This window comes from Cariama cristata, unplaced genomic scaffold, assembly GCF_000690535.1.
Source record: "Cariama cristata isolate BGI_N322 unplaced genomic scaffold, ASM69053v1 scaffold29664, whole genome shotgun sequence".
NCBI lineage: Eukaryota > Metazoa > Chordata > Aves > Cariamiformes > Cariamidae > Cariama > Cariama cristata.
The window spans coordinates 41,364-54,034 of NW_009611864.1; the positions used below are offsets into that span (position 1 = coordinate 41,364).

The 12,671-nt window shown below is 44.8% G+C and overlaps 1 protein-coding gene across 1 annotated transcript in view; it reads right to left on the reverse strand.

The window, feature by feature from the left end:
- The window catches only part of SUFU (suppressor of fused homolog (Drosophila)), an 86,253-nt gene that overhangs the window by 28,542 nt on the left and 45,040 nt on the right, over positions 1 to 12,671 (reverse strand). The window contains exons 3-7 of the mRNA XM_009698402.1: positions 12,381 to 12,523; positions 9,795 to 9,880; positions 7,644 to 7,716; positions 2,759 to 2,912; positions 1,116 to 1,227 (exon numbers count right to left, since the gene is read on the reverse strand). Of these exons, the coding sequence (XP_009696704.1) occupies positions 1,116 to 1,227; positions 2,759 to 2,912; positions 7,644 to 7,716; positions 9,795 to 9,880; positions 12,381 to 12,523 (568 nt within the window). The remainder of the gene's footprint in view (positions 1 to 1,115; positions 1,228 to 2,758; positions 2,913 to 7,643; positions 7,717 to 9,794; positions 9,881 to 12,380; positions 12,524 to 12,671) is intronic.

A 12,671-nucleotide genomic window follows, 5' to 3' on the forward strand; every position in this document is an offset into this window, starting at 1 on the left:
TAGTACACAGCATCAGCAATTGACATAATACTTCCCCTAAAGGATTAGGCAACTCAGAAACATTCATACGTAAGGCAAATCAGAAGTCACCCACAATAAAGAACACAAAATGACATCAGGGTCCTAACCAAGCATGAGGAACATTTTCCTCATTAAATGCTTGAATCAAGAAAGAAACAGGAATTGAAACAGAGCAGGATGCCATCCCTGCCTGGCACTACAGGAAAGAGCTGATTTCATGACAATCTTTAGTCTTGGAACAAGAAAGCACAAATGGTTCATCGGAGACCAGGCAACCAAAGGAAACACCAAGATCAAAGAGTGCAGTAAAGATGTATGCCTTTCTGTGTCATTTAGATGAAAACATTACAATTGATGGGAAGATATTTAATTAGCAACTGAAATAAGCCTAAGAGGGGAAGGGGAGAAACTCAAAAAGACGGAAGTGCAGATACTGCAGGTGGCTTGAAACCACACATAATTTCCTATAGATTCACTGAAGTCAAAAGTTACAAATGAGAGATCTACAGGCCCACCTAGTCCCACTTAAATCACCTGTTAGTCTACAGACTATTAGAGACCAGGGTGGTATTGGCATGTAATTACTGCCACTACCCGCCTGCTTAAGCAAGGCAAGATCAAAGCCACTTTAAAAAAAAAAAAAAAAAAAAATCAACATTTTAACCAAAATGTTTGTAATTATGAGCTTGAAAACAAAATGCTCAGGCAACAATATCAGCAAACACTCATCTATGCCACCTAGCTCTTTGGATACTATAGCACTGTTCACCACAGTACATTTCATAGAGCTCAGATCAGTCTGATTTCAAACACTGTACCCTGTAAACATCAGGTGCTACAGAACACAGTCAGAGCTGCTCTGTGTTAGCGGGGTTTGTCCAAAACTCCTCTCAAAATCTGCCCTCCTGAGTACTAGCCCATTAACCCAACCTGAACAACTCTTCTCCCTCTATCCCTGTGCTTTGCAAGTATTCGGTGCTAGTCTTCCTCTCCCCTTGCCAAGTCTTTCCCCCCCCCAGCTTTAACTTTGTTTCCCACACTGAGCTCTTTCGCCTCCCTCCGCCCACCATCTGAGTGTGCAGGGTGAAACTTACGGTGCTCGGTCATGGTTCAACCCGTTCTGTCTTTGTGCATTTATTGGAGGTAGAACAGGTTTGCTGTTAATCTCAAGCCCTCGCCGCAAAGTCTCCCTGATTTGCTCCGTATCTGCAAAGAGAATTTTTTTTTTTAACATGCTTTAGAGTCCCCAGAAACATCACAGACACAAGATGTTGTCAGCTTGTTTTTTAAAGCCCTATTTCTATTGTGTGTTTCATCTAAACTCTTCCCATTCAGAAAGAAATTAAGAGATGCTAAAGGCGAGTTCTTAACAGCTCTCCCTGCATCTTAGGAGTTACTTCACTTTATAAAGTCAGCTTGAATTCTCTTGGTTTGGGCTGCGATGTTATGTCAGGCAAGGAGAACTGGAACCTTTGGTACTGAGCCCTCCTGATGAGGAAATGCAGAGTAGTTTTGTCTCCTTTCATAAATGAGGTGTTGGTGTTTCTGCAGCTCTCGCAGAACCTCCTGACACTTCCAGCCTTTGTGCTGGAAGTCACTTTTCCCAATAGGCACAACAGGAATTAGTTCCTTCACCAAATGAGTGCAAAGAGTTTTCCAGTTTTTGCAATTGGCTTTGCAAACTGTTGATTAATTTACAACAAGATTCACAAAAGAAAGGAATTTTATGCAGGGCAAACTTTAGCCTCAAGCTCATGTTTGAAAATAGGCTGCAAATTATGCAGTTCAGATGCAGGTTTTTTTCTTTTTTCATTTTCCTATAATGTCTAATGACCAAATACTTTAATAGGATGCTTTCCTACCTTTTTTAGAAGTTTCCTCATTTTTTTTGGAGAAATGTGGGAATAGAGTAGAGAAAAAAATATCCAAATAATTTCAAAATCTTTTGAAGGATACAGAAATATCACCATGTGTACCTGTCCTGGGTTTTTCATTTGCAGAGCTGAGGGAAAATAGCCTTTTTAGATCCAGTGCAGTTCAAAATATTTGCACAGAAGCCAGAAGGAACCCTATATGCATTTAAATATTTTTTCTACCATGGACTTAAAAACAAGTAAGATACCATTCCTGTGGAAACCATTGCTAATTCCAGGAAATCACAAGCCCTGAAATTCTACGTTGCTTCACCCATTTGAAAGGTAACACGCGTAATTTCAAGCATGTGTAATGGCTACGACATCTGTACCCTGAGATGGCATCTGACTGCAAAGGGGATCTCCACTGTATTTTATTTCTTCTTTCCAGAGTTCCGTATTTGCAAGAATCACTTGACTTCAGCTACAGTAACATGCAGTGTCAATCCAACTTGCCAGCCAAGAAGAGACAATGTTAATAAGGAAACACAGCCTGGGAGAACGTAGTTGCTTCACCTTGCAGGTGTTTACAGTCCTGGTTTCACCCAGTGCTCAGTTTAACTTTGCAGATTCAGATTAGAAATAGCCTAAAAACTGAAAGAATCATTTAGACAAAACACCACAGAGATCTCTTTGCCTCTCTCCTGCCTTCCTCAAAGAGGCCACACCAACATTCTTTTTGTCCCCCTGAGACATACTGAGCAGTCCAGTAGCTGTGGTGTTTGTTATGAAGCCCAAGATGCTGCACGACTCAGCCCACTGCCCAGACCCATCAGAAAACAAGCCGAAAGGCCATGACAGCGACTTGGCCCAGGACCTCTTACCTTTCCCAGAGAGCCGCCGCGGCTGGGTCCCAATGCAAATGCTCCTGCTGTCTTCATCATCCTCCGGGGGCCGGCTGAGGTCATCCCAGGCACATTTGGCACTCACTCCACTCAGGTTTGACCCATCTGTCTCAATCCCTTTGTCCACTCTCTCCTGCTTGAAAAGATCCAAAACCCCAAGACTTTTTTGGGTGTGGCTTGAATCTGAGCTGGAACCCACCCTGGCTCAACCCAACCTTCAAGCAGCTCCTGCATATCCCCCCTTCCTGTCCAGTTTCCACTCTCTGGTCCCCATTCTTTGATGTATCAGCTAACAGGAACTCCACATTGAGACAAATCAAAGAGCTGGTCTGAACTGGAACAAACCTTTTCCATAGCAGGTTGGTCTGAACTCTCACCCCTTCCCCATTGCTTCACTACACGGCCCTGGCAGGCACAAAGCAGGGACAGAGAGAGGTGGAAATCACTGGCCTGGGGTATGCAGGGTTGCTTCTTTCAGTGTTAGCTCCGATTTACATCAACTCAAAGTATTTATGAGACTACATTATACATTCCTGTATGAAGCACAGCTTGGCAGTCTACCTATTACATGTCAATGATAACAACCCCCTGAAAAACTAAAGTTCTCTTTTCAAGCTTACCAAGGAGTCCCACAATGAAAATAGCTCACAGACAGAGTCATCATTCACAAGAGTTCATCATTTGCAAACTGCCCAGACAACCACTGCTTTTCAATGTGTTCAGTAAAGCACAAACGTGCGAGGAGACACAGGTCTGTTCACAATGTCAAACCTTTTGTATAACTTTCTCTATTGGCAAAATACACAAACTCCCTCCCTTGCAAGTTGGACTTTCCAAGCACGTAACCACCGTTTGGGTCTCGGAAGGTGTTGCACACCAACCACAAGCAGCTGGATGATCTCAGCCACCATGCATTTTCTCAAGGAGATGTGTATCTGTTGCCAGCAAGACCACCCTAAGCTACAGCCAAGACTTCCACAGGACACCTACCTGCTAGGGGAACTGGCATTCGTCTGAACTTCCACCTACGCCCCACAAGGGGGTAATGTTGAGCCGAACAAACTCAGGGCTGAGCTACACCGAGGAAGGGCCGTTCTCGTCGAGGTCATCTCGCCCCTGGCACAGAATCAACCGGGCTCCGTTCTCACCTCTTCTGAAGGGATCTCGCTTCTGGGACCGCTCAGTGGCACCAGCAAGATCTCCATCTCACTGCATACATTTGGGTCACCTCAAAACAGGCAACAGTCCACTTGCAGGACAAGAAACTTTGAAGATTTGAGGAAAGAGCAGAGCTGCGTTACGCACAACGGGAGTGGATCTCTCCGCTCCTTATTACTACCCTCCAGTTTGACCTTGCCACTGGAGTCAGGAGACCACAGGAGCATCCATTGCTTTGCAAAATCTGTTCCCTAAGAAGCAGTTTCCAGACTAAAACTCACATACATTCCTCCCCTTGCCCAGCTGTGCATGCTGTGCCCTAGAAAGGGCATTGCCTGTTCTTGTGACCATTCAAGAGAGGATTTGAGCAGCTCAAAGATAAGCACAAGCGCTCAGGGTGTGGTTGCACAGCAGTTCAAGCTGATGTAATTCACAGTGGCTCCAGTCCCACCCTCCTCCATGTGCTCCTACCCCTTCCCGTGAGCCAACTCTTTTTTTTTTTTTTTCTTTCCACTGGATCACCTCCCTAAACTGGATCTTTGGCCCAAGAGCAGAGGCAGAAGCCTGTAATCAGAGGATCAGAGCAGTCCCGACTTAGATTTAAGCATCCAAGAGACTCTGTTCCTTCTGCGCCTCTCCCTGAAAGACTACTCCTCACTGGGATCTTCCTCCGGCACCAGGGGAAACTGGCTTCTATGAAAACGTAATGGGAAAATCTGAGAAATAATAAATCTGCTGGGATTTTCTTTTGTTGTATCCTAAACATAAAATTAGTTGTTTCACCCAGAAATAGAAATTGTGGAAAAAGAAATAAAAATACATCCGATCCTACACATGCAAACAATGCTCTAAGTGAGATTTAGCACGTGGTTCCTTTGGGAGCTTTCCGCGGCACTCTGCAAGGACCCAAATCAGCTGGCATGGGGAGGTGTAACTTGTCAGCAGGGTTATTTTTCATTCCAGTGACTGCAAAAGCATGGGAGAGCCACCAAACTTGCCCTTGAGCAGGAAGCAGAAGAGTCCAGAGGGCCCTGAGGACTCCCATCAGGCAGAGGCTCTGGTGGGACATGCTTCTCCATCCCTGCAGCCAGGGCTCCTGCTCACACACAGCTGGGCCCTCCGGACAGTGCATAGAGCCTCGGACAGTGCATAGAGCCTTGGACAGTGCACAGAGCCTCGGGGAGGGCGAAGGGGACTCATCTGCATCCCAGCTGGGTTGCAGAGCACTTCCTCAGGGGAAGAAGTGCTGCTCTGCTGGCATCCCTTGGAGATCAAGGAGGGGCTGATGGAAGTGCTGGCCTAAGGCAGCCTAATTTGCATGCCTGTTTTATAACATTTACAAGTATTGATGTTGAAGGGGGTAAAAACAAAAAAACCACCACCCTAACCAGTGCAGACTCTCAGCTGGGGCAATGCACAGCTTTACCCCATTTTTAGTCAGCAAAGATGTGCCTGGGCTGAAGGGCTGTTCTTCCTCCCTTGAAAGGGCAGCCTGAGCAGGAGGCTGGAGGAGCCCAGGGCAAAGGAAGTTCAGCTTTTTCCTTCTTCAAAGAAAGGATGGTTCTGTCCCATTTTCCTCTCAGCACGTGGGAGGGATGCTCCGAAGCTCTTACAAGTCATTGATCCCTTTCTAAATGAGCCAGAGCACTGCAGCGTGACCCGCAGAGCGGCAACCACAACTCAGGAAATTCAAATCAGCTTTATTCTCTTCTGAGATATCTGCTAAAACAGAAGCAAAGCACTGAGAATCGGTGCAGAGCTGGGGACCGACAGGGATTGTTTGACAGTGCTGCCAGGGAAATCTGAATGGCCTACAGGGAAGCCTGGCTGAACAGAAAACAGCCAGCGTTGCCACAGCGTTAATTGCTGACATCCTGGGATGACATCTTAGTTGGGATCCATTCTCAGCGACTCCGAACAGAAAGTACAGCTGCTGCTGCCAGGGCTGGGTTTAGGCCTCAACCAATTCCCACAAGAGACAATGCAGCCTCAAAACAAGCTCTGCCCGCTTCCCAGGCAGGCAGCACGCTTCCCTGCTCCCAGGAAAGTCGCCTATTTTCTCTGCCTGCTCCCTCCCTCCCCTCCACCTATATTCCACTGCTGCCTTTCAGCTCTCACACACCCTGTACCACCACCAAGAAAATGCCAAGCAAATGGCACCTTATCCTTTCCCCACTAATTAGAGCGGGAGACGCATGACATGGCTGAATCCAGCCCGGCACAGCCTAGCTCCCTGCGCTCAGCCAAGGCTCTTTGCAGGGCTCAGCGTCGCAGCAGCAGGTTTTGTCCTGTGAATCCCCAGGGGCTGTGGCAGCAGAGCAGGAGGGAGGTATACACACACACACACACCTGCACATACACACTACTGCAAGGGCAAGAGAGAACAGAAACAGGAATGTCTTCAATGTGAGGAAGTCCGGAAAGACCACAGACAGCAGCTTTCAGTGGCAGGACACACTGGTGAGGCAGAGCTACTCTATTTGCCTTAACTTGCCTTGGCTGACTCAGATTCCAGTAAGCTGAGCTACTTTTCATTTACAGTAAATTGAAGAAAACCCTGTTATCATTAGGAATCACCGGTGTGCAGAGAACAGAAACACCTCCAGGAGGGGAGATGGCAAAATTTTGAAGAGCCTAAAAACTTTATAGGACTTGCAGTTACATTAGCTCCCACACTGTGGGACATTTGTGGAACTATTTTTTTTGTTTGTCTCTGAGACTGGAGCTATTTTAGATGAACAAATCCTTAAAAACAGTAAAAGTAGAATTTGGCTTAGTTCTTAAGCTTTCAAAATAAAAGATGCTGTGAGGTAACTGAGGGCAATCAGATGCAGACACACAGACCATAAGCAAACGCAATAGCTTGTACAAAACATGCACATATGGCACGTGCCCTACAAGGCTAAGCCCTAAGTTCTCTGTTAAAGGCAAATAGTCAGTGATTCACTGAAACCAGGTCAGCACCACAGTGGATTTGCCTGGGACCCACGTGCTCCAGTACCATAACTCTGCTGAAGGGATGCAGAACTCTCTCCCAAATGCACGGATCAGCAGTAGGTCCATGGGACAGCAACCCCTCCATAGAGATCCTATTCTGATTTGTACATTTCAGAAACTTGAACTCCGAAGAAAGTGGTTTAATCTATCTTCCTGCATGGATAATTAATAACTGCATGAGATACTTTTGTCTTCCCATTATTTCTCAGACCACACTAACTACCGGGCCTCAAGTAACATCCTACAGGAATGAGCCACACTGTCACATTTGCTATGAAAAAAAATATTACTTAGTTGGTTTTCAGTTTTCTGCATGTTGTATCTCCTTATGCTTGCATATAAAACAAAGGAGGAATTTCCTGATCTATCATCTCTAAATCTTGTATTGTTGTACGTTCTTTTATCTTCCCCTGTTTTCCTCCTTTCTAAAACACGCAGTCTAAATCTTACCAATTTGTCTCATATTATGAGATTCTGTTTTCCAGGTCACCAGTCTCTAACTTTCTTCCTAGAGCTGCCATCCACCTACAGATGGACACGCGCACTCCTGAACCGCCTCTGAGAGGGTAAAGAGAGTCTAAGACTTTTCCAGGATTTTTGCAAACGTTGAGATCACAGCACCTTTGCAGAAGAGAACTGTTCTATACCATTAAACCAATTCTCTGTGGCTACTACAAAAGACATGACGTTTTATAAACTAAAGACATACTTGCAGATGTGGGTCAATCTCGAATATTGTCTCTCCTCTTCGCATATCTGTTATCAACCAGGGGCCTCCAGCTCTGCAAAGAAACAAAGGTAACAAACCAAACAAGCACTTTAGCTAGTACTCCCCAACAGAGTCCCTAGAGTGAACCCGTACTGGAAGGAAGCACAAGATAAGAGTTTAAAACAAGCCTAAAGCCCCTTTCTGTTCTGCATACATCCCATAGCATGCATTTGTCCTTTACACTTCCCAAATACATCATGAAAGCCCTCCATGACCTAGCTGTTATCTGCCTAGTGTCTGGCACCACCAAGTCTTGCAAAGCAGTCAGGATTGACACAAGTTATCCCCTGTGTGGACCCACTTACTCATACAAGACTGAACTGGGTTTTAATTTTACAGGTAACTGAATTGAGACGGACAAGTCCAGTGTAGGCTACGTCTAAGAAAGACGGGTAAGGCATGGGGTCAAAATTTATACCTCTGTTACACATCTAAAGATGCAGCAGGGTCCTAATGGAACTGCACTTTTTGCTGAGATCGGCAGTCACGTTCAGTACCATAAAAAGCTTATTGCTCTGATAAATATCCTCACAATAGACGTTTTGCCCAGTTGGTACTTAATGGCCGAGTACTCAGATGGTTCAGGGAAATCTTTGTTTTCATTAGCAATAAAAGTTGGAAGGGTCGAGACGTTTCCCAACAAAGGTGATAGAAAACAGATTACGGTGAAGATGAACTACTTGGAGACTTTACTCTGGGTCACAGTGCAGGCAGACTGAAGAAGTCACCCTTAGATAGTGCTTTTCATCTGAAGTAAAAACTGAGGTGTTTTGGAATTGCTATAAAAAATTTTCATTTTTTTTCATGAGATACTTTGTTATTGCAGTCAAAAGCCCCCTCCTCTGGCCTTCTCTGTGTTACAGTCTCCTAAAGCACCTGAAGAGGGAGCAATAAAAGTTTGTATTTTATAGCTTTTCAGAGGCATCGATAGCCACTCTTTTTTCACATCACTTGGGAAGCTGTTATTAACTGCAGAGCTGTGACCTGCTTCAGTTCGTCACTGAGATGCAAGAGACTTTTACCCTGACTCCACATCAGCAGCTTAGTAGTTTGTAGCTTTGCCTTTGAATCACGCACATTTGGGTTTCAGTTTATCCTTGGAAAGGTGCTTGTACCACAGCACAAAAGCCAAAAACTAACACACGAAGAGACTGAGGAGAGGGGAGCTGTATCTGTATCAACTTAGAGGAGCCAAGGGAGCTGCATGCAGTCTTAATTGTCTCGGGGTCCCAGAAAGAAACCTTGCAGCTGGACAAATTCACTCTACTCTAGGGCATTTGCATGAATTACCTGCACTTGTGCCTAAAAGGGGAAAGTTCAAGTTTAAGAAGTCCAGCAGCAAAGGCTCTTCCAAATAATCAATCAATTAAAGGCCACTGTGACACTAGAGAGTGTACTATTATGCTCAGGAACACATATTCAGAACCATTTTGTTTAAAAAAAAATCTTTTGAGCTACAATCACAGAGCAATAACTTCCACTAAATTTAAGAGAAAAATATTTAAACAAAACATCTGCAAGCCAAAAAAGTTTAGCTGCAACCTGGCAGCAAATAAAGCACCAATGTACCATTTAACATTTAAACCCCATCTCCTCCTTAACCCAACAATATCTTTGTTTCGCCATGGGAGAAATAACAATGAACTTCACTTGCATGAACACACCTCCTGCTGCAAACTGGCCCAAAAGTGGGGTCAGTTTGAGAGTGACTTTCTCACTTTCAGACAGAACCCAGTGCACTGTAAGTCAGACCCTCTCCTTCCTTTCTTTTGAACTACACAGAGGTCACCAGTAACAGTTATCCCAGCTCCCTCAGGAAGAACCAATGAGAAAATGCTGCAGGCGTAAGAGGAAGGAAATTAAGTTTTCAAGACCTCATTCTGTTTCACTCTGAACATGTGGACTTCTACATGCGTTAATTTGCCATCTACGTGCCTGTGCGTGAGAACAGATTTGCAATGAATTCCCATCTCTTGCTACAGCACAGGATTAAGTAAGTTCCATCAACAAGTTAAAGATTGTTAATAAAAATAAACAACCGAATTGTTCTCTACAGGCATGCTCCCCTATATGGGCTATATGAGCACTTACACTGGGACAGTTCGAAGCAGTTCCAAGATCCCTTGCCCGTTCCACTGCTGAGCCGCATGCAGTTCCTCAGTGCAAACCCCAACAATCTGGAATAAACAAAACCAGAGATACTAAACTGGATGGGAATCGCACAAGAACTGTAGAGAAAGTGTACCACATGGTGCTGGATGAAACAGTGCAGATACAGGGAAGCATCATTTCTTTAAACTAACTAGATGAGTGAAGGCAAATGGAGCCTGAGACAACAGAGGGATTCTGCAATTCCTTATACCCCCTCTCTACACCTGCCATGTGAAGTGCCCTGGTCACGTAACATTTAATCTTGCACGGTGTGTGTGAACTTAACTATGAGGAGGGCCTGATGACAAATGAGGGTTTATTGAAGATCCACTAGTCTATTCTTACTTTTTGATCTGGTCTCACACCAAGACAGGACAGGTTAGGATCTGAGCACGTGCAAAACACTGCTCTGTAAGCCAACTGCTAGGCACAACAGCAATTTCAATCAGGTAACGGACTTGCTGCCACTCCAGTGCTTTGATGCTCATAAATCCTTGACCAACTCAGTTTGCTGACTGGTTACATCTTACCCAGCACCATAAAGTAAAGCTGCTTACACATCGCACAAACTACTTGTCACTGCAGACAACTGCAGACTTCTGCCTTCCTGTATAAGGCAGGATGTGTTTGCTTTTCAGGATAGGAGCTACCACAGAGCAATACCAGATGTCTCTCACAGCAGCTGCGATCAGCCACTTCAAATGAAGGGGTGAAACACCCTTCAGCTGATAGAGGAAGGCAGTTTCTCCCTGATCCATCAACCGTTGGCTTGTACCTTTCAGCACAATGATTCAGTCTTTGGGATGAAAAATTATTTGGCCATGGCCTTCTATTTTCTTCCTCAATACTCTAAGCCTTTTGCAATGACACTGAATTTTTGGTCAAAATATGTTCAAATGATGTTTTATCAGAAAAGACGAAAACTGAAAACTAAGTTCTGAAGAGCAGCAAGCAGAAGTGCATGATGTGCCTTTGCTGCAAGCACACATCTGCACTGATAGAGATCTGTGTGGAAAACCATCAACATCGGCAAGTACTCAGTTCTGCACACCCTACTTCCCCTGCTCCTTGCAGAGCTCACTTTCTCAGCACTCAGCTCTTGCAGATGCACTTCATCCCCACCCATCTCCCAGGCTTCCTCCACAAAGAGCCTGAATCAGCCTCGCTTCAGGACACCCCTCCCCAGGGCCTTTACTCACTAATTACATACAAACTGCAAGACTCTAAACAGGAAATTATTTTGTGTTCATTCTTTTCTTTTTGCAATCATTTAACCTTATGGGTCAAAACAAATCCATAACAACAAGCATCAAACAAAAGGGGAAAAACAAGTCAACTGCATGTGTTGTGGAAGATTAGAGGCCAAGAGCCTCAGGATGCAACAAGTTGACTGTCTTTTGATCCAGGACAGCTGGGCACTAAAGAAGAGGTGCAGACTAATGCAGCACTAACTGGGGAGTCAGCCAGGAATCACCCTGCTCTCTATCTCTCCTTCCAGGTCCCACAACTCACCTTTCACTGACTAATCCCACACCTATCTCTTTCCTGTTGATAAAACACAGACTTTTGGGCACCGCAGAAAATTCAGGAAAGCCTTTGCCCTTGCACAGCAGTTGCCTTGTGCAGGTCTGCAGTAATGGAGCTTCTTCCCCTTACATGTTGCAACTGCAGCTAAGGACAAATGGGAGCAACTTGAAGCTTAAATTGTAAAATACAGACCCTTGCATTTTCCCACAGGATGGGAGCTTTTCCACAGAGCAGGGAGAAATCAGCAGCTGGCATAAACTATGCTAGCTCTTCCACTGAGGTTATTAACTTCATATGCAATTAAAAAACATCCAAAGCAGCCCTTATCTAAGAGACATCACTGAGAAGGACTTTGGGAAAGCAAGCAAACCTGGCTGGCCAAGGAAGCTCCCCTCACTCTACAGTAGGGTTAAATCACAAGGGATTTTTTAAATGTTTCTTTTGCAAAGCAAATCTGAGCCTTTCTTAAACCGTAGATCAATACAGGAAAACTCACTTAGCCTCTAAAGAACCTTTGTGTCAATGCTACAAGCTACATTTCTGCCATTAAACAACACTAAAGCAACTCCAAGTCCTACTCCAAACTTTTCCTGGAACTCAAATCAGTAGATCACTTACCGATACTGCCATAGAATTAATTTGAATTTAGCTCTACATTACCTTTCTAAAGTGTTTCTCTCAGCTTTTTTCCCTATGTTCATGTTTGAAATTTCACAGCAGTAATGAAACACTCAACTCCAGATCTGTTTCAGGGTACAAACCTCCTTTCCATCAGACAGACCTCTATCTTGAGAGTCGTGTGCCACTGTTCAATCCTGGTAAAATGCTTACTGAATACCTCCAGAGTAACAACTCAAAGATGAGATCCATGGTAATCAAATCAGGAAGGTAGAAGACAGGATAATAAGCATCTGACTTATCAAAGCTAAATGAAATGTAATGTTAGCCGCATTCCATGCCCAGGAGGTGACAGTCAGAGCCATCATTGCTGGGTCATACCTGTAGGAAAGTAACAACCCCAAAAGGAGTCTGCACCGGCTGCATCTGAGGGTCTTCTGTCAGTAACATATGCTGGATTCTAGATTCACTGTTGTCCAAAGGGCTGTGCCACGATACATGGTCACCACTGCAGAAGGTGTTTTCTGCAAGGAAGAGAACCAAGAAATATTTAGTCCATAAAGTCTGCTAGAATATTCCTTCTGTTAGTGTCTGCTCCTGACCGCTGTCGGGCAGGGACCTCTGGTCTGGACCAGGACAGTTGCTGGTGACTACTCACAGTGACTGCCTCCA